The sequence below is a fragment of the Rhincodon typus genome, chromosome 37, assembly GCF_021869965.1.
Source record: "Rhincodon typus isolate 14 chromosome 37, sRhiTyp1.1, whole genome shotgun sequence".
In the NCBI taxonomy this organism is placed as follows: Eukaryota; Metazoa; Chordata; class Chondrichthyes; order Orectolobiformes; family Rhincodontidae; genus Rhincodon; species Rhincodon typus.
In genome coordinates this window covers 10,578,145-10,600,427 of record NC_063368.1, presented here as the reverse complement: position 1 = coordinate 10,600,427, position 22,283 = coordinate 10,578,145, and the positions used below count along the sequence as shown (strand labels likewise).

At 44.7% G+C, this 22,283-nt stretch overlaps 1 protein-coding gene across 1 annotated transcript in view; it reads right to left on the bottom strand.

Moving 5' to 3' along the window:
• The window catches only part of baiap2l2b (BAR/IMD domain containing adaptor protein 2 like 2b), a 73,648-nt gene that overhangs the window by 29,583 nt on the left and 21,782 nt on the right, over nt 1-22,283 (bottom strand). Inside the window, exons 4-8 of the mRNA XM_048617353.1 lie at nt 15,510-15,571; nt 12,416-12,487; nt 11,241-11,357; nt 6,304-6,450; nt 3,046-3,150 (exon numbers count right to left, since the gene is read on the bottom strand). Of these exons, the coding sequence (XP_048473310.1) occupies nt 3,046-3,150; nt 6,304-6,450; nt 11,241-11,357; nt 12,416-12,487; nt 15,510-15,571 (503 nt within the window). The remainder of the gene's footprint in view (nt 1-3,045; nt 3,151-6,303; nt 6,451-11,240; nt 11,358-12,415; nt 12,488-15,509; nt 15,572-22,283) is intronic.

Genomic DNA, 22,283 nt, shown 5'->3' with positions numbered 1-22,283 from the left:
TAAACTACATCGAGTCATAGAGATGTACAGCATGGAAACAGACCCTTCGGTCCAACTCGTCCCTGCTGACCAGATATCCTAAATTAATCTAGTCCCATTTGCCAGCATTTGGCCCATATCCCTCTAAACTTTTCCTATTCATCTACCCATCCAAATGCCTTGTAAATGTTGTAATTGTACCAGCCTCCACCACTTCCTCTGGCAGCTCGTTCGATACACGCATCACCCTCTGTGTGTTGCCCCTTAGGTCTGTTTTATATCTTTCCCCTCTCACCTTAAACCTATGGCCTGTAGTTTTGGACTCCCCCACCCTGGGGAAAAGACTCTGGCTATTCTTTATCTTTATTCTTTTCCTATCCATGCCCCTCATGATTTTATAAACTTCTATAAGGCCACCCCTGAGCTTCTGACACTCCAGGGAAAATAGCCCTAGTCTATTCAGCCTCTCCCCATTGCTCAAACCCTCCAACCCCAGCAACATCCTTGTAAACCTTTTCCGAACACATTCAAGTTTAACATCCTTCCCATGGCAGGGAGACCAGAATTGAATGCAGTATTCCAAAAGTGGCCTAAGCAGTGTCCTGTACAGCCTCAACATGACCTCCCAACTCCTCTACTCAATGCACTCACTCAGGCGCCTCTTCTTGTTAAGACTCATTAGGGTTCATCCTTTATTATTAACTCAATAGGTCCTTGAACACAGTATAGAGAAATACCTATAGTTGTGGTTGACTGGTTAAGGTGAAGGATTAGGAAATCTGCTGGGGGTTTGCTAGCAGGTTCAAGTCCTGCTCACTATAGTTCCTGACTTTGGGTACCCTCTTGTAGTGCAGTGGTAAAGTCCCTACCTCTTGACTAGGAGGCCCAGGTTCAAGTCTCACCAGATCCAAAGTTGTGTAATAACATCCCTGAACAGGTTGATTAGGAAAAATAGGTTAAACAAAAAAGATTATAGAAAAGAGGATTGAGGGTTCTTATGGCACAGTGGTAGTGTCCTGAATTTGAGGTAGAGTCCAGAGGTGTCTCTGAACTGGTTGATTGGGAACATATCTAGAAAGCAGGATCTCTTTGAGCTTAGTTTTTGTTTCATTGTCTATTAGGAAGTGTCTAACCTGTTTAATGTTTACTGTAAAAGAGTTGGTAGGAGGACTAGTGGTACGCTGTACCAACCAGTGTCTGGTAGTGGTGCACCTATAGCACTTACAACAGATAGCACACAGGAGTCTCCAATTATAACCCACAATTCACATCTCCCTCACCCCTGTTGCCTGTGAACACTACTGTGGTTCTTTTGGGGCAGGCGGGGGTAACAAACAGAAATGTTAGTTTTCCCTTCTCATACAATGTACAATATCCAAAGGCCTTGCAACCAGTAATGTGCCTTGCCCTACATTATCTGGAAAGGTGCTGCAGAACTTTCGTTAAACACAAATGCAGACAAAAGATTTGGAAAATGATTGGTGTGGGATGGTGCCTTACGGTTTTATCGATGAAGCAAAACACATTTTGTCAAAGTATTTCATCTAACCCTGATCAGGTCAAACCACAATACCAATTTAAGGGGACAACCAATAATGATAACGCATGAAGGAAGATTGCTGATTGGCTGGAAACTGGATCCCGATTGGCAGAGGTATTGCCTTGGGCAATGCACCAATTGATGATGACTGACAGCTAACTGTCAGGCGTAGTTTAAATTTGAAGGCAAGCAGGTTGACTCTGATTGGTCAGGGCATTGTCCTGAGAAATAAACTATCGAATGGCTGTTACCTATTTTTGCTGAGTTGAAACAGGCGCAGTGTGCACATGTTCTTTCAGTCTGCAAAGTAAAAGGGCCTGTAACTCCCAGTACAGGCAAGTATACCCCATTCAAGAGCTCAACTGAAAATCCTAAATTGGTTGTCAGGCTAATGGCTCAAGAATTTATCTAAAGCCCTAGTACAGGGATCAGCGATCTTAACAACAAGAGTCAAATTTAGTCAAATCCATGATAGGTAAAACTCCTAGGAATAGGAAATTGGGCATTTTTTTCTTCTTTATTCATTCACGGGATGAGGGGCATTGCTGGCCAGGCAGTATTTATTGCCCATCGCTAATTGCCCAGAGGGCAGTTAAGAGTCAACCACATTGCTGTGGGTCTGGAGTCACATGTAGGCCAGACCAGGTAAGGATGGCAGTTTCCTTCCCTAAAGGACATTAGTGAACCAGATGGGTTTTTCCCAACTACTGGACAATCCAACAGAAGACATTAAGGAAACGCCCTTCTTTCGGTTTTCTACTTCCTTCTTGTTACTAATGCAAATACACATGCCTCTAAGATATTGGCACCACCACAGTCATGTGTCTGCTGCCTTTATCCTTTTGATTTGGAAGGTGTTCTCGAAGGAGATTTGGTAAGTTTCTGCAGTGCACCTTATAGATGGCGTTAACCGTGCATCAGTGCTGAAAGGATGAATGTTAACAGGGGTGGATGGGGTGCCAATCAAGAATTTGTCCTGGATGGTGTTGAGATTTTTGAGTGTTATTAGAGCTGTGCTCATCCAGGCAAGCAGAGAGTATTCCAACTCCTCCTGACTTGTACCTTGAGGATGGCAGACAGGCTTTGGGAAGATCTGTCCATCAAATTCCCTGACCCCCTGTCTATCAGGAGCCAATGATCATAGCCATTCGACTGATTCCTTGCCCTGTTCTAATGAGTTCGGCTAACTTAGTCACCAAACGGGACAATCAGAGCTCCATTTAGAAGCAAAATACTGCAGATCCTGGAATCTAAAAATCCTGAAAATCACACTGGGTTAGGCAGCATCCATGGACAGAGAGAAAGGTAATGTTTTGAGTCTAGATGACTCTTCATTAGAGCTGTTCATCCACTCTAATGAAGATTTGTGTAGACCTGAAACGTTCGCTTGCTCTCTCTCCACAGATGCTACCCGACCCGCTGTGATTTCCAGCGTTTTTTGTTTTCAATCAGAGCCCCACCCTAGAAAACGATTAAGAAGGAAAATGACCTTCCAATTTGCTGATTACCGTATCGAGAGACATTACCATGGAAGAGGGCCGTGGGCTTGCTCTGCCAAAGACATTTCCAGATGATGCTGGGCTGCTGTGTTCTCTCCACCCTGGGACTTTACTGTGGAGAACTTCACGAGCCTGAAACAGAGAACAAAGATCAAGATAAAGCACAGCAACCCAATGCTTCATGGTGGGGCGATCATTTCAGTCTTACAACATTGCCAATCATGTAACCCTGCAGGGGGATCAAGGGATGAACAATAAATGCTAGCCAAGTTAGTGACACCCAATCCCGTGAATGATTAAAAACAAGAATGGTTTACTGACACCCACACACTGTTGAGTATTATCAACAGCACACAGGCACACAGCACTGAGACAATTACTGTCATTATTGAACTAAAATTATCTTAATTAATACAGAGAAAGAAGTGTTGGACTTTGTCTATACAGCTGATTTATAATTAGCTTGCTACAGTCATATTCTATGATAGGTATCTTCTAAGCAGCCTTTTACAGGGATGTTATGACACACCTCTGGAGTAGGTGGGACTTGAACTTAGGCCACCTAGCTTAGAGACAAGGACATTACCACTGCACCATAACAGTCCTTAATGTTTTGAGTCAGCTTGTTCAGACAATACATCTCCAGGAAGGTGGGACATGAACATCTGGGCCAGAGGATAGGGTGCTCCCACTGTGTCACAGGGGCCCAAAGTTTGATTAATTGCATCGTCGCCGTCTGCTAGCTACATAAAACCTCACATTCATAATTCACAACATCAATGAGTGTGCGCCTACAGTATCTTTTGGCTGCGCTTAGTTGGTTAGCCCTTTGAAGAGATAGTAGTTGTGCAGACATTCAGATGAAAGGCTAATATACAGGTCCCTTTGTGTGAATGAGCATAGCCCAAAGAAAAGGGCCTTTGGGAAGGCCATGCACACCAAGGAATCTCCATACAAAGTAAATCTACACTCAAACACATGGCAACAGGTGGAAAGTACCTCAGCGATGCCAGTACCTTAGTAGATGACCCAGCGGGCTATTGATCCCAACAAACCAGATCATCCATTCAAGCATCCATGGTCAGGCCAGCATCTATGGTCTATCTCCTAGCTGTCCTTCTGAAGATGCTGATAAGCCACCTTCTTGTGTGGTTTGCTGGGACATTTCAGAAGGCGAGCAGAGAGTGTTCCATCACCCTCCTGACTTATGCCTTGAGGATGGTGGACTGGCTTTGGGAAGACCGGTCCATCAAATTCCCTGATCTGTCAATGATTACAACCACTCGACTGATTCTAATGAGTTCAGCTAACTTGGCCACCGAGTGGGACAATCAGAGCTCCACCCTGGGAAACGATGAAGGAGGGAAATTACCTTCCAGTTTGATGATTACCATATTGAGAGACATTACTGTGGAAGAGGACATGGGCTCATTCTGCCAGAGATGTTTCCAGTTGATGGGAGGCTGGTGTGTTCTCTCCATCCTGGGACTTTGATGTGGATGTGTCAGTCTCATTGCTGTCAGTCTGGAGTCACACATAAGGCCAGGTTGGTGAGGACATCTGCTTTCCCCACACACCTCAGGGCACCACTTGTGAACTAGATGGGTTTTTGGGAAAATTTGTCTCTACGGGGATGGGGTGGGATGGGGTAGGGAGGTGTGGTCTAAGTGAGATGCTGTTCAGAGGGTCAGTGCGGACTCAACGGGCCAAATGGCCTACAACTGGACAGGGATTAAATAAGTAGACTGGGTAGTAATGAAGGTGTTTGCCTTCATCGATCAGAGCATCGAGTACAGGAGTTGGGATGTCATTGTTATGGCTGTACAAGACATTGGTATGGCCACATACAAAGTACTGTGTACAATCCTGATTGCCCTGCTACAAAAAGGATGTTATTAAACTGGAAATGGTGCAAAAAAGATTTACAAGGATGTAACCAAGACTCGAAGGTTTCACTTATAAGGAGAGGCTTGATAGGCTGGGACTGGTTTCACTGGAGTGTAGGAGGTTGAGGGGTGACCTTATTAAGGTGCATAACATCATTAGGGGCATAGATAAGATGATTAGCCAAGGTCTTTTCCCCAGGGTTGTGGACTCCAAAACTAGAGGACATAGGTTTAAGGTGAGAGGGGACCTGAGGGGCAACTTTTTTCACAGAGAGGTTAGTGTGTGTATGGAACAAGCTACCAGAGTGGAGACTGGTACAATTACAACATTTAAAAGACATTTGGACAGGTACGTGGATAGGAAGAGTTTAAAGAGATATGGGCCAAATGGGACTACTTCAGTTTAGGAAATCTGGTTGGCATGGATCAGTTGGGCCAAAGGAATGGGAAATCGTGTCTCACTGACTCCAGACCCACAACAATGTAGTTGACTCTTAACTGCCCTCTGGGCAATTAGAGATGAGCACTAAATGCTGCCTGGTCAGCAATGCCCTCATCCCATCAATGAATAAAAAAAACTAACCTGACTGAGTTTTTCGAGGAAGTGACGAAGAGGATTCATGAAGGCAAAGTGGTGGGCATGGTCTATATGGACTTCAGTAAGGCATTTGACAAGGTTCTGCAGTGGTAGAGCTGGATGAACACAGCAGGCCAAGCAGCTCCATGATGCTGTTTGGCCTGCTGTGTTCATCCAGCTCTACATCTTGTTATCTCAGATTTTCCAGCATCTGCAGTTCCTACTATCTCTGCAGTGGCAGACTGGTTAACAAGGTTAGATCACATGGAATACAGGGAGAACTAGCCAATTGGATACAGAACTGGCATGAAGGTAGGAGACAGAGGGTGGTGGTGGTGGGTTGTTTTTCAGATTGGAGTACTCCTCTATCCTATCCCTGTAACCCTGTATTTCCCATGGCTAACCCAACTAACCTACACATCCCTGGACACTACAGGACAATCCACCCAAACCTGCACAGCTCTGGACTGTGGGAGGAAACCAAAGCACTGGGAGGAAACCCACACAGACGCAAGGAGAACATGCATAGTCCACACAGAGAGTTGCCCAAGGGTAGGATGAAACCCGGGTCCCTGATGCAGTGAGGCAGCAGTGCTAACCACTGAGCCACTGTGCCACCCAACAGATTACCACTTGAAAATGATCAGATCAGCCCACGATCTCACTGAACGGCAGTGCAGACTCTATCGGCCGAATGACCTATTTCCGCCTCTACGTCTCACAGTTTAGGACTTCATTCCCGGTGCTGATTATTTTGGAGAAGACTAGGTTGGGTCCCAGGACAGGCTTCACACTCAGGGGATGCTGGGTGTCGATGCTAACCTTGCTGTAAAAGCTGAGAAACTGATTCGAAAGTTGGCTGTGCTTTTCAGCCAGAAATCGATAACGGCGTCTCTCCTCGGCCAGGGCCTGTTTGTGGCTGTTGTGGAGAAATAATTCCAGGCTGGACTCCAGATTGTAGATCCTCTCCTGAAACACATCATGAACAGACACACATGTGAGCAAGGGAGGAAACAGGAGAGAAGAGCTACGGCAGGAGCAAAGTGTCCTAGGAACTGCTTAGGTTTAAACCAGGCCTCTGTCGCTTTGTTCAGGAAGCCCAAACATAGGGTCTCAATAATACAGTCTTAGTTTCCTGACTGGGAAATACTCTCCCAGGCAATCTGTTGTCCCTCTGTCCCTTATACGCGCAGGTTTTAATTTAACATTCTGAGTAATCTCACGGGATTAATTTGGAATTGGTACAGAACAGAAGGAGACCAGTCTGCCCATCACATCTGTGTCAACTCTGTGCCAAGAGTTGATTCCCTTCTCTCTATCATTCCAGGTAGCCCAGTTAATGTCTTCTGTTCAAGGCTTAAATCTTACTCCCTTTCTGTAAATATTTATTATGGGTAGTTTGTGGTCAGCCGCTCTTGAAATTTGTTTGCAGTTGCAGCTGCTATATGACCGCACCCAATGTTAAAGCGGGTTTTGAGCCTGTTTTCTCCGCGAGGGCATTTCATTGGGATATGCTCCTTCCCACAATCTCTGGCAATGTTTACATCCTCCTCGAAGGACATATTTCTCCTGCCTACTTGCTTTTGAATGATTCCTGACCACTTTCATTTCCCTCCTTTATCTTCACCAAACCCCAGAAACATTTCTTTAGTTGCTTTGCGAAGGAATTGACCAATTTAATGAAGAAATTAAGATGCTAATTTGATGCACTCTCTGCAGGACTTGAATAAGTGCCAAGAAACCACTGGGGAAAGATGGTAAAAAATTGTGGGACTTTTAGGGAGTCTGGAGATTGTACTGCTGGAAAATAACCAGACATCTGTAAGACAATCTCCAGATAAATGAACACTGGATCTTAAGAATTCATAAAGATAAAGTTTTAAAAAAGACATGAGGGGCAACGTCTTTACACAGAGAGCGGTTCATGTGTGGAATGAACTTCCACAGTAAGTGGTGGATGTGGGTACAGTTACAGTGTTTAAAAGACATTTGGATAAGGACATGAACAGGAAAGGTTTGGAGGGATTTTGGCCAAGCAAAGCCAGGTGGGATTAGTTAGACTGGTCGGACTGAAGGGTTTGTTTCCATGCTGTATGATTCTATGACTTTTAATGAGTAATAGGATTTAGTAAGACTATTGTTTTTCAGTTTGTATAATGAAATTATAATGGATTGTGAACACAGTTTTCTCGCAATCTTATTTGCTTGAATATCTCAAAGGTTTTACAGCGGATATAGTAATCACTACTGCAATGTTGCCTCAAACTGGATCTTACAGTAAATATCCATAAGCAATTACAAAAGGGTTGTAAGCCTCGAAGTTAAATCCCCACAAGACCACATTTGGATAATCCAGAATTCCTGGCTGGGCATCACATGCTGGTCTACGTCCCATGACACTTTCACTGGATGTAAACATCGTTGACAAGGCCAGCACTTGACAATCTATTGTCAAATATTAGCCAGGGATATGAAGAAATAGAGAGTTATCATGGTAGGATGTTGCTTGAACACATCATTGATCTCTAATTTTTCCTTTCTTCTTCTTACAAACTCTTTCGCTAGATTTCTTTCAACATGCTTCTTTTCAATTGAAAGGAATTCTGACTCCTTCCCGATTCTGTAGTCCCCAAACAACCTAAATTTATTTTATTTTCTGTTCCTTGCAGCAGGGCCTCACAAACCCCAGTGTTAATGTTGGAGATAATCACTGTGAGAGGTGAGAATTCTCTTTTACTTTCCCTCTCTGGTCCTTTGCATCGATTTTCATCAAGTTATTCCTTTACAGATCAATAAACTTTTATTCTGGAGCCTCCTTCACTAAGGCCTCTGCATTTTCAAAACGTGACTGGCTTTTCTCTGTTTCCCTCAGGCCCAGGGCTTCTTGTCACTTTAGTGAATGAAGTTTTTCCTTTGGAACAAAAACAGAAGTTGCTGGAAAAGCTCAGCAGGTCTGGCAGCATCTGTGAAGAAAAAATCAGAACGAGTGCTCGGGAAGGGTCACCGGACCCGAAACGTTAACTCTGATTTTTTTTTTTCCTTCACGGATGCTGCCAGACCTGCTGAGTTTCCAGCAACTCCTATTTTTGTTCCTGATTTGCAGCATCCGCAGTTCTTTCCGTGTCTCCCCCACTTTGGAGTGCTGAGCTTGCATTTTTGCTACTTCCAGGGCAGTGGCTCTCTTTCTCTGTCTGTAATCATGTTTCCGCTGCTAAGTGACCGTGTCTTCTCAACATGATAATGCTCTTAAAGTGGTAAACTAATTTGCTTCAATTGTTTTGATTTTCTCCTGTGTCTGCTGGGTGTATTTTCCTCATGGTTAAAATCAGTTAGGTGCTGTTTGCAACCATGCGGTATTATCCCTGCTGACCATTCCTAGTATTATGTGCTAGTTACCATCTCTATCAGTATGTGGTACTGACTTAGGGTACTTTGAGGTTGATAACTGTCACCAATTTTTCCTTTACCCTTGTTTTATTTTGGGCCTATGTAGCAGTTAGTTTTTTAAAAATTTATTCATGGGATGAGGGTGTCGCTGGCTAGGCAGCATTTAGTGCCCATCCTTAATTACCCAAAGGGGCAGTTAAGAGTTAACCACATTGTTGTGGGTCTGGACTCACATGCAGGATGACAGTTTCCTTCGCTAAATTGAATAAGTGAACCGGATGGGTTATTCCAGACAATCGTAAATCATTTCACGGTTATCATTAGACTCTTAGTTCCAGATTTTTTATATTGAATTCAAATTCAACAATCTGCAGTGGTGAGATTCAAACCAGGGCCTACAGAACATTACATGGGTGTCTCGATTAACAGGCCAGCGAAAATACCACTAGGCCATTGCCTCCCCAGTAGAGGATGTGTCACCCAGAGTGTGCATTGAGGGAAGATGCATTGCATGCTAGCAATGGACACAACTAAATTCTGTCACGCAGAGCAACTAGGATTTTATGGATCTGGTACAGATACATCTGCTGCCTCTCGAAGCTGGAGTAGAACTCCTTGACCCCGCTCTCAGACTGTGTGCGACATCAGTGGAATGGGTGGAGTCAATGTATCATGAACATTAACCCCTTCAGAACCATAACTTTAAACAACAATCGTAACCCATGCTCTCCAGTTGCGCACAACATTCTAAAGCCTAAAATATCATCATTATGCAGTTCTACAGACATATTGGCAGGAAGAATACTGGTTCTAGGGTGGCTAACACTGCTGCCTCACCACGTCAGGGACCCGGGTTCGATTCCATCCTCGGGCGACTGTGTGGAGTTTGCACGTTCTCCCCGTATCTGCATGGGTTTCCTCCGGGTGTTCCGGTTTCCTCCCATAGTCCAAAGATGTGCAGGTTAAGGTGGATTGGTCATACTAAACTGCCCTTTGTGTCTAGGGATGCGCAGGTTAGGTGGATAAGTCATGGTTAATACAGGGTTATGGGGATGGAGTGGGATGCTCTTCAGAGGATCATTGCAGACTTGATAGACTGAATGGCCTCCTTCTGCAGCTTAGGGATTCTATAGCTCTTTTTATTAATTTATTCAGTTAAGTTCATGCATTAACTCAACACATTGAGTTAAGTTGCTTCCCTTGTCTCTGACCAACTTGTGCTCAAATTCTCTGCGGTTAGTTACAATGGGGCTTGTCCTTTACCTAGTTGAGAATTGTCAGCAGTTTGGGTTGGAGGCGCTTGAACATTGTAATGACTGGCACCAGATAGACGTTTAATTATTAGGGAAAAACCACTGTAGCAAATATTACCCTTTAACTGTAGACAAAATTCCACTGAACAATTTGGGTGAGTCAATTGGCAGACCTTGACTAAACATCAATAAATTAAATCAGCAGTCTCAAAATCACTGATCTACTCTCCAGATTGGCACAGCTCCTTTACAGAGCAGTGCAGAAATAAACTCTTAACAGCCCTGACACAGAAGGATAGACAAACTGGTGAAATACACAGAGAAGCTCACATAGAAGCTGCTACACAAAAGGCAGTGGAGCCCAGGTAATCAATGTTGTCTAGAAGGCTTCATGTAAATACAAGTAATTGTTGTTACAAAACCTACAATTCTGTCTTGAAAGGCTTCGTCTCTGTAGTTTATGGTCTGTTACCCGGGACGCACAGCAAGACAAATATCGACTACACCTGGAGGACTATCGGTGAAAGATGCTCTTTGGTCTGCCCGAAACCTATTGACCCTCCAGAGCAAGGGGTTGACACCATCTGAGTTTACAGATTGGCACATTCCAAGGTTCAGGGACATACTAAAGCTTGGGGCAGCTGCTGCCAAAGAGCAGTGGGGGAAAGACCGCCGTCTAAGGATTTTCTGGAAAAGATAAATGGGGGTCTGTTCAGTTATCGGACCCTTCCGGGCCCTCAAATGCATGTAAATATAGTCAGGTTCAAGGAAGAGATGCCTTTGCTTTGTTTGGATTGAGTCAAACTCCAATGTTTGTTTGTTTCCTTGACATGCCACTGTACAGAACCGAACTGTGTTTGCGACTATATGTCATACAGCAGGAAACAGACCCTTCGGTCCAACCAGTCCAAGCTGAACATAATCCCAAGCTAAACTAGTGCCACCTGCCTGCTCCTGGCCCTTATCTCTCCAAACCTTTCCTATTCATGTATTTATCCAAATGTCTTTTAAACATTGTAATTGTACCCACATCCACCACTTTGTCCAACATATCATCTCAAAAATGTGGCTTTTATAGGAATGCACACCCAGTGTTCCCACTGAGTGCCCTTCACTTACTTGCATGTCTCTGGTCTGTGAGCTCCTCATTCTCTCCAATTGCCGGAGCTCTGCATTTGCCCTGCCCAGGACCTCAATCTGTTTCCTATGTTCCATTTCAAATCGATGTTTACTTTCCTGCATAGAAAGAGAACCATTTGTAATTTTTGCTTAAAGAACTGGATTGTTCTGGGAGCAAAAGAATAGAGTCTACAGCAGATATTCTCACATTCAGGGTTGCTCCCAGAAATAAACCCTCCGTCCCCTATGATCTGGACTTTGTGATGAAGGGTCTAGGCCCGAAACGTCAGCCTTCCTGCTCCTATGATGCTGCTTGGCCTGCTGTGTTCATCCAGCCCTGCACCTTGTTACCTGCAGTTGAATGATATTGTTTTATTATTGGAGCACTTATAAGGAGAGGCTATCTCCATGACCATGGAAATTCAACACTCAATTTTTATCAGTTTCTTTTCTGGGACGTTACTTTGTTACAATGCCCCTTTGAGGGGACATTATCTGTCTGTTTCATTTCATTCCATTCCACTGATTTATTCAAAATGAGTGGTACCCCCTTTAAGGGGCTGTCTCCTGCTTTATTTTATTTACAGTTGAGGGTCATTTTCCTTGGTACAGAAGAGGCTGAGTTAATTGAGGTCTCCAAAGTAATGAGGGGCTTAATGGATAGAGTGAAGACCCCTAGAGGATAGCTCATTAGCCGTGGGCACAGATTAAAGGTAGCAGGATTAACAAAGTTGGTGATACCCAGAGGCTAGGGGTGTCTCAACCAGTTTGGTGGTTGAGGTGAACCTTTGAAACACTCCAAACTGCAGGGCTACAGACCAAGCGACGAAAATTTGGGCTTAAAATGGGCAGACAGTTCATTCAGATAGCACAGACTTGACAGGCCAAATGGCCTCTTGCTGTGCTGTAAGCTGCTGTGGTTCTACAGCTTATTCAGGCCTCCAGCCGTTGAGAGTTAAACCTCAGAAAACTGAATCCTAACAGGAAAACCGTACGACAGTCAAGAGCAATATCTCCTTTCTGGGCAAAACTCCCAAAACCCGGCATTCCTTCCCTTTGCCTCTACCCATAAAGTTTGGAGTGAAATGAGCCAGTACTCTGCAGTCTTACGCTGATGTCACAGTCCCCAAAGTGAAAGACTCTTGAATGCAGGAAGTTTGTGTCGGTTCACTCACACTGATGTACTTTATGTCCAGCTGTGTATTACGATCCATTTCCTGTAGGAGATCATCATTGAATCTCCGAAACTGCAAAAGTAAACACCAAATATTAAAACAATGGGGCCAGTTGTGAAGCTTCAAGATCAACAGTATTGGAGCATTTGTGTATAGGATGTAGAATGACTCAGTGATCCTTCAAAAAACATGGCATTTGGTTAGAAACTTGACAGAATTGAATGCAAGCCTTGTTGTATAAATAATTAATGCACACTTTTTTTTATTAATTTGATCATGGGAATATGGCTGGGTCTGCATTTATTGCCCATCCCTCATCATCCAGAGGGCAGTTAAGAGTCAGCCACATTGCTCTGGGTCTGGAGTCACATGTAGGCCAGACCAAGTAAGGATGGCAGATTTCCTTCCCCAAAGAATCATAGAATCCCTACAGTTCAGATAGAGGTTATTTAGCCCTTCGAGTCTGCACCGACCCTCCAAAGAACATCCCTCCCAGACACAGCACACACAGCCCCTGCGCCCCCCCAACACTATCCCCTAACCCTGCATTCCCCATGGCTAAACCTCCTAGCCTGCATATCCCTGGACACTATGGGACAATTTAGCATGGCCAATCCACCCTAACCTGCACATCTTTGGACTGTAGGAGGAAACCGGAGCACTCGGAGGAAACCCACACCGACACAGAGAGAAAGTGCAAACTCCACACAGTCACCCAAGGGTGGAATCAAACCCGAGTCCCTGGTGCTGTTTAAATCTGGGCAGATAGATGATAGACTGATCACTCGAGAGACGGGCATAGGTACATAGATAAACAAATAATTGAATTATTGGAAAGTTGCCCGAGCTGAGTTGCAATGACAATATGAAGAAAATAAGTAATCAAAATTGAAATATAGTTTTGTAAAGACTTCATATGTAATATTATTTGAGGACTTGGGTTTGGAAGGATTGTGGAAAAATGAAATTGGTGCAAGTTCTGTGGAGCTACCTGGGCTTTTTATTTTTGAAGTTCAACAAAAAAAAGATACTGGATTTTTATTTCAAAGAGACATTTATTAAAAACCACATGGTCCCAGATAATTGTTGGTGTTGCTTGAACTCACGTTGGTGAAAACAGCTGACTGCTCTGATGACCGAGAGTGAGCGAGCTATAGTTGAGGAGAAGTCTGCTGAATGAATGAAGCTTCTCAGCTCAGTTCTATTCCTGCTGGGAAAGATCCCTTGTGGATCCAGTGTGCTACCAGGAGCCCTAGTCTAGCCACTCTCATGTGAGAAGCCTCGACACGAGATCATTGATAATTTCTTGAATGACTACATCTGCAAAGGTGCCCCATGACAACTCTACATGTTCAGTGCCATCTGTCTTGGAGCACAGAATACATTCTTAACAGTCTTCCCTGCACCTCAAATCCTGTCCTTTATTCTTTAAGAACTATTTGTTTCCCTTTGCCCTGTGTGGGGATGTGTTTGTTTTGTGTGTTTCTAGAGGGGTAGATATTTATACTTTCATATTACAAACAGTGTTAACCAGTTTTGCATCACCATTAAATTAATTAAGGACTCCGGCTATGCAGTGGTAGCGTCCCTACCACTGATCCAGGAGGCCCAGGTTCAAGACCAAGCTGTTCCAGAGGTATGAAATAACATCCCTGAACAGCTTCATAGAGTCATAGACATGTACAGCATGGAAACAGACCCTTCAGTCTAACTTGTCCATGCCGACCAGATATCCTAAATTAATCTAGTCCCATTTGCCAGCATTTGCCCCATATCCCTCTAAACCCTTCCTATTTACATACCCATCCAGATGCCTTTTAAATGTTGTAATTGTACTAGCCTCCACTACCTCCTCTGGCAGCTCATTCCATACATGCACTACCTTGTGTGTGAAAAAGTTGCCCCTTAGGTCTGTTTTATCTCTTTCCCCTCTCACCTTAAACCTATACACTCTAGTTTTAGACTCCCCCACCTAACTATCCATGCCCCTCATGGTTTTATAAACTTCTACAAGGTCATTTCTCAGCCTCCAATTAGTAAAGAGTTTCAACTGAGTCTTATTTTATATTAAGCCAATCATGTTTTGGTTATTATGGAAGGCTGGTTCACAGTTTATTTTCTTCTAAGCCTAAAGTATACAATTAGTCACATGAGGAATTAGGTAAGACGATTAAATTTATGTTGTGACATGTGGAGTACAAGAACTAGAGAAAGTTAATGTGTTCCTCCCAGTCTCAGCCCTAACAACAGTTATAGCCAATCTGTACAATAAAATAAAGTATAAAATCATAAAAGGTTTGCACAACTATGAACATTTCAGCATACAGATAAATTCAAGAGTTTGTAGCTTCATTTAAAAGGTATTTAAATTGTTCAATATTTAACCACTATCAAAATATTCACTAGTATCTTAATCCCATTGTAATAAGTTTTTGCCCGAGCCAACATTATGTTAGGTATAATAATGACACAATTAGCTTACGTTGCCCTGAATCAGGGGTAAGAGAGATTGCCTTCAGTATCTATCCAATTACCCTGCTTCAAATGCACCCAGGTCAGAAATCACCTGGTCTGTGATTCACTTCGTGGTAGAACAGCCAGTGTTTGGGCCTACAACCTTTGATGAATGTTTACTAAATGTCATTGATTTAATCTGATGCCAATGTGATTGGGTAAAAGCAGGTTTGCAATAGTTAATGTAAAAATGATGGATCGAATGATCACAGATCAGCTACTCCCTTTAAGTAGATCGTTTCCCTCTATCCCATGGGCTCCTGGCTGGTTCCCAGTTCCATCCATCAATCCAGTCCTAGAATAATGGATGGCTTTGCAGAATTCCTTAACAGCCTGATGCTTGTGTCTTCAGAACAGGAAGGCTGGAAGAGGAGGTGATCCAATAAAGTGATTGAATGGGATGAGAATAGGCAGAAGGGCATGGGTTTAACCCTCAAACAGGAGACGTGAGCAGCAAGTTGGCAGTCGGAGTGCAGTACTGAGGGAATGCAGCACTGTCTTGGAGAGTGTGCGCTGTGGGGGGCTTCAGGGGATCTGTGTAATCTGAAATTTTGACTCATTGAAAACAGAAAATACTTACAATTACTTCCAGGTCATTGCTGAGTTGCCTCTGAGCATCTGTCATCTGCAACAAGACCTGACCTTAACAAGGACAGGAGAACAAACAAGAAAATCAATTCATTGAGGAATAATGACCTGCTTTGAAACTAATTCACAAATTAGAAGGTAAAAGCAAACAGAGGAGTCCTGGCAGATAACACATTGTGGCCTTTGTATTATGGTAGCTGCTGTATGCTCTAACATTAACCCTAACCCTAACACAATCCCCACCATCATCCGAACATGATGACCTTTCCAAAAGTCAACTGCCATGTTTCATATTACCACAATCTTTAAAAGCGAGCTACCTGCAAAAAACATTGGCTAATGTTTTGTAACCCTCCTCTGAAGCACTTGGGGATGATTTACCATGCTAAAGTTGCTATATAAATGCAAACTGTTATGGATTTTTTTTGTGATGTTCTTCCTAACATCAGACAGAAGTGACCTTTTCCCAATTTAGTTTGCATCTGTTTTGTTCCAATCTTTAAACTGAGGCTTACAGTGTTCTGGGACTTACCCTGATTGTACTGTGTAGAATGGAGTTACCATTCACCAGAAACTGAATGGAATGGGCTTGCCATATAAAAACTGTGGCTGCATGAGCAGGTCAGAGGCTGGGAATTCTGTGATGAGTAACTCACCTCCTGACACCCTCAAACTGGTCCACCAGTCAGGAGTGTGATGGAATACTCCCCAGTTGCCTGGATGCTTGCAGCTCCAACAACACTCAAAAACAAAGCTTGACGCCATCCAGGACAAAGCAGCCCACTTGGTTGGCACCACATCCACAAACATCCACTCCCTCCACCACCGACGCTCAGTAGCAGCAGTGTGTACCACTGGAGGTGCTGGTGTTGGACTGAGGTGGACAAGGTCAGAAATCACATGACACAAGGTTATAGGTTTATTTGAAATCACAAGCTCTTGGAGTCTTACTCCTTCTTCAGGTGTCAATGAGAGGCAGTATCAGACACAGAATTTATAAGTAAAAGATCAAAGGGTCACACCATTGATGAGGTGTTATAATGCTGTTATATCTTTAATCAGTTAGAAGGTTTTAACTGATTAATATGTACATGTAAATCCCCAAATTCCTTCAAGTCACTGTCCTGAGAGAACTAAAGGTTTTATCAGTGTAAAGAAGAGGTGACATTTTAGGTCAGACAATGCATGTTAGGTGTGAGGCCTTGTTTAGAATCTGTTTATGTTTTGGTTTGGAGTCAGACTGGTTTTATTTCTAAAGTAGGAATTTATAAAATGCCACATTGACTGACTGTCTATAAATTGTGTGCTTTTTGAACAAAATAGAAGGTATCGGCAAATACAAATTCACCCCACAGATTCACACGTGTGTGTGTGTGTGTGTTTGAGTGTGCGCGTGTGTGTGTGTGTGCGCGCGTGTGCGCATGTGTGTGTGTGTGCACGTGTGTGAGAGTGTGTGTGTCTGCGCGCATATGTATGTGAGCATGTGTGAGTGTGCGCACAGGTGTGTGTGTGCGCCTGTGTGCACGCATGTGTGTGTGTGCGCGCATGTGTGAGTGTGTGCGTGTGTGTGTGTGTGTGCACGTGTGTGTGTGTGTCTGCGCACATATGTATGTGAGTGTGTGTGCGCATGTGTGAGTGTGCACGCGTGTGCGCACGTGTGTGCCTGCGCATGTGTGTGTGTGCATGTGTGTGAGTGTGTGTGTGTCTGCGCGCATATGTATGTGAGTGTGTGTGAGCATGTGTGAGTGTGCGCGCGCATGTGTGTGTGCGCGCACATGAGTGTGTGTGTGCGCATGTGTGTGTGTGTGCGCATGTGTGTGAGAGTGTGTCTGCACACGTGTGAGAGTGTGTGTCTGCACACGTGTGAGAGTGTGTGTGTCTGCACGCATATGTATGTGAGTGTGTGTGAGCATGTGTGAGTGTGTGTGCGCGTGTGTGTGCACATGTGTGAGTGTGTGTGCACACCTGTGAGTGTGTGTGTGAGTGTGAGAGAGTGTATAGTGTGGTGGGGTCACCTGTAGGCGACATGAATCCAAGATCCCGGTTGAGGCCGTCCTCATGGGGACCAAACTTGGATATCAGCCTCTGCTCGGACCAGTGGCAGAGAAGCTACGCCATGTTCTTCATAGCCTTCAACACATTATCGACGATGATAAGCATTTCGCCAAGATCTTCCCTACGCCTCCACTTCTCGCCTTCAAACAACCACCAAATCTTAAACAGACCATCATTCGCAGCAAACTACCCAGCCTTCAGGACAACATCGACCGCAACACCACATGGCAACCTCAGTAAGGTATGTCAGAACATCAACATGGAAACTACCATCACATGTGGGAACACCACCCACTGTGTGCACGGCAGATACTCATGTGGCTTGGCCAATGTTGACTATCTCATACGCTGCAGGCAAGCATGCCCCAAGGCATGGTATATTGGCGAGACCATACAGATGGCTATGACAACAGATGAATGGAGATCTCGCAACAATCACCAGAAAGGGATGTTCCCTCCCAGTTGGGGAACACTTCAGCGGTCAAGGACATTCAGCCTCAGATCTTTTGGGTAAACATCCTCCAAAGCGGACTTTGGGATACCCAACAACGCAGAGTCACCGAGCAGAGGCTGATAGCCAAGTTCGGTTCCCATGAGGGCAGCCTCAGCTGGGGTCTTGGGTTCATGTCACACCACAGGTGACCCCCACCACACCTTCTCAAGGGCACCTAAGTACTGGGATAAAATGCTGGCCAGCCAACAATACTTGTGTCCCATTCCTGTAAAATGCCTTGCAGTGGAATGGATAGAGTCCCTATCTCTGAGCCAGGAGCTCCGGGGTTAAGTCGCACTCTGGGCCTTGATGCCAAAAGAAGGTGTCTTCATAATGTGGCCAAACAGGTTACATATCAACTCATAAAACCATTCCAATGTACTCAAAGATAGTAGGAACTGCAGATGCTGGAGAATCTGAGATAACAAGGTGTAAAGCTGGATGAACACAGCAGGCCAAGCAGTATCGGAGGAGCAGGAAGGCTGACGTTTCGGGCCTAGACCCTTCTCAATGACAGCCAGTAACAGTGGGAGAGATTCTTGGTCAGCTGGAGAGAACTCCAGAGCCTCTCTCATCACTATTCATAGATCCAGGACTGCAACATGTAGGTCAAAGTGCATGTTGCCGCAGCAACCCGATCTCCTGGTGGTCAGACCCGGGAGACAGCTGGTATGGATCTGATTGGTGGTGGCAACATGGGGATCAGTCACTATTCCAGTCGGGGGTGCATTCGGGACCTGCCTCCTTGCCCTCCCAGTGGTGGATATTGTGGTGCTATGGATCAATCCAAACTTAGGAAAGAGAACACAAGGAGGAGCAATTTTATGTCGGACTAAAGAACCTCATTTCTCCAGTTTGATTTCACACTCAATCACGGGGAGGGGAGTCAGCTTCTTTGGTTTTGACCCCACTCCTTCTGATCACTCAGCTCAGTCAGTTTACAAGACATGAATTATAGTTTGACCCATCGATTGTGCAATTTGATCAACGTGACCCTCTGCTTTATCGTCCGCAGGTCTATTCACTCGATTTATGGCTACGCCAAAATAGTGTCGATCTCGTCCTAACATTGAATTCCTCCACAGCTTTTCCTGCACTGTGTGTTATGTTATTGAACACATTCCAGACCAGACAGGCAGCGTATCTTTAACCCAGGTGCATGACATTACAATGTGCCTACGAAGGCACCTATCTCCCCTGCATTCACTTTCTCAGTCAGTGTCTTGTGTTCAGTTAGGTGCATGTAATACCTGTAAGCATAGAGTGCAGACTATGCATAAGTCTGTGATATTAGGACTATGTAAATAGTGCGCGTTGTTCATAAATGTCAAGACATCTGTCTCAACAAAAAGGGTGGCACACTGGCTCAGTGGTTAGTACTGCTGCCTCACAGCACCAGGGATCTGGGTTGGATAGAGTGACTGACTGTGTGGAGTTTGCATGTTCTCCCCGTGTCTGCATGGGTTTCCTCCGGGTGCTCTGGTTCCCTCCCACAGTCCAAAGATGTGCAGATTCGGTGGATTGGCCATTGTGCTAAATTGCCCCATAGCATCCGGGAATGTGTAGGCTAGGTGCATTGGCCATGGGAAATGCAAGGTTACAGGGGTCGGGAAGAGGGTTGTGTCTGGGTGGGATGTCCTTCGGAGGTCGGTGTGGACTCGATGGGCCAAATAGCCTGCTTCCACACTGTACGGAATCTATCATCTAAGAACCTGATCTTTGGCAGTACTGAAATTTGTGGTGTATGTTGCATGAGCTAACACCAAGCAAGATTCAGTCCATGTCATACTGATAGTAGTATTTGGCCTAAGAAACCACATCACTGCAGCGCCTTGCATTCATCTCCCTCATTGCATCCATATGCTTGACTTTGCCACCTACCCCCAAATAGCAGGACACATGGTATGGTGACCTTCATAGCGAGAGGATTTGAGTACAGGAAGCAGGGATGTCTTGTTGCAATTCTACAGATGAGACCACACAGGTTCTGCTGAAGGATCGCTGGACACAAAACGTCAATTCTGCTTTCTCTCCACAGATGTGCTGAGTTTCCCCAGCAATTTCCAGATCTTCAGCATCGGCAGTTTTTTGTTGTATTTCAGTAAAGGACTAGACGGGGTAAAGACAGGAAGGATGCTCCTGATGACCAGGGAATCCAGAACCAGGCGGCACAGGTTAAGGTTAGGATAAACTATTTAGGAATGAGATGAGGAGAAATGTCTTCACCCAGAGAGTGTGGAGCGTGAGGAATTCTCCACCACAGAACGTGGTTGAGGCCAAAACATTGAATGTTTTCAAGAAGCTGGATTTTGTTCTTACGGCTGAAGGGATCAAAGGGTACGGGGAGAAAACAGGAACAGCAGACTAATTGGATGATCAGCCATGATCATACTGAATGATAGAGCAGGCTTGAAGGGCTGAATATCTTCCTTCTATTCCAGTTTTATCTATTTCTATGTTTCAAATTGGACAGAATGAAGCTGGTCTTGATGTAGAATCATAGAACCCCTATGGTGTGGAAACAGGTCCTTCAGCCCAACATAGTCCACACTGAACCTCAGAGCATCCCACCCAGACCCATCCCTGTAACCCACCTAATCTACACGTCCCTGAACACTATGGGCAATTTAGCATGGCCAATCCACCTAGTCTAGACATCTTTGGACTGTGGGAGGAAACCGGAGCACCTGGAGGAAACCTGCACAGACACTGGGAGAAAGTGCAAACTCCACACAATCAGTCACCTGAGGGTGGAATTGAATCCCGGTCCCTGGCGCTGTGAGGCAGCAGTGCTAACCACTGAGCCACCATGCTGTCCCCATGACATGATGAGGCCAGGTTCGATCCTAGAGGGTGCTCTCAGCGATCACTCCAGGATCTACTTGTCACAGCAAAACAACCTAAAGCATCACTGGGCAGGCAACAGCTTAGTGGTATTATCATTGGACAGTTAATCCAGAGACCCAGGTTCAAATCCCACTGTGGCAAGTAATTGAATTTGAATTCAATAAATAAATTCTGAAATTAAGAGGCGAATGTTGACCATGGATCCATTGCCAATTGTCAGGAAAAACCCATCTGATTCACAAATCCACTTTAGGGAAGGAAGCAGCCATCCTTGCCTGGTCTGGCCTATATGTAACTCCAGACCCACAGCAACATAGTTGACTCTAACTGTCCTCTGGGCAATTAGGGGACAGGCAATAAATGCTGGACGAGCTATCCTGTGACTGAATTAAAAAAAGATCATATTGAGTAGCAGGGTACATTCATAGGGCTGATGGCCTACTCCTGCTTCTAGTTTCTGGGTCTCTAAATTAAAAATGCCCATTCACCTTACACTATGATCACACCGAAGTCTGCAGCTTATTACAGTGCATGAGCATGGAGAAACAGTAAGGAAATAGTCATTTTGTACTTTATGGTCCCCTGCGGGAGATAAGGAACTATCACGATGACCACATTTTATGAGTCTCTGATTCTCTCTCCCTTCCAATCCACGAGCCCCCAGCCAGATAACACACGATATCGTTGCGTAGCAACGTGTGATTATTGCAGTGTGGAAACAAAGGTCCAGGTCAAAGCGCTCGGTTTCTCTCTTAAACAGTCAGGCTGCAATGTTCAGGCCGGTGATTTTTGGGGATTCCATCTCTCACAGTAAAGGGAATACTACATCACAGGTTGTAGGTTGGTTGGCCTGAGGAAGTGTTGATTACCCACTGTCTACTAGTTTGTCTGACTCTAGTTCCCCCTTTGTGGATGAATCGTGACTCAAATCAGCCATCAAACGTGGACATTTTCCAAAGGAAACTTTAATGGCAGACGTTAAGTAATGTCAGTCAGTTTGAAGACCCTCTCAGCCTAATGCAGCCACTTCATTTAGGTAGAAATGGTGTGGAAATATGGGGAAAAGGCAAGGGGATTGGGCTCACCGAACTGGTACAGCCCCGATGGGCTGAATGGCCTCATTCTGCACTGTAACAATGCAGTGATCAGACAGAAAAGTGAGAGACATGATTTAAAACACAAACAGAGATGAGGAGATAACAAGGTGTAGAGCTGGATGAACACAGCAGGCCAGGCAGCATCAGAAAAGCAGGAAAGCTGACGTTTCAGGTCTGGATCCTTCTTCAGAAATCCCATTTCTGAAGAAATGTCCAGACCCGAAACGTCAGCTTTTCTGCTCCTCTGATGCTGCTTGGCCTGCTGTGTTCATCC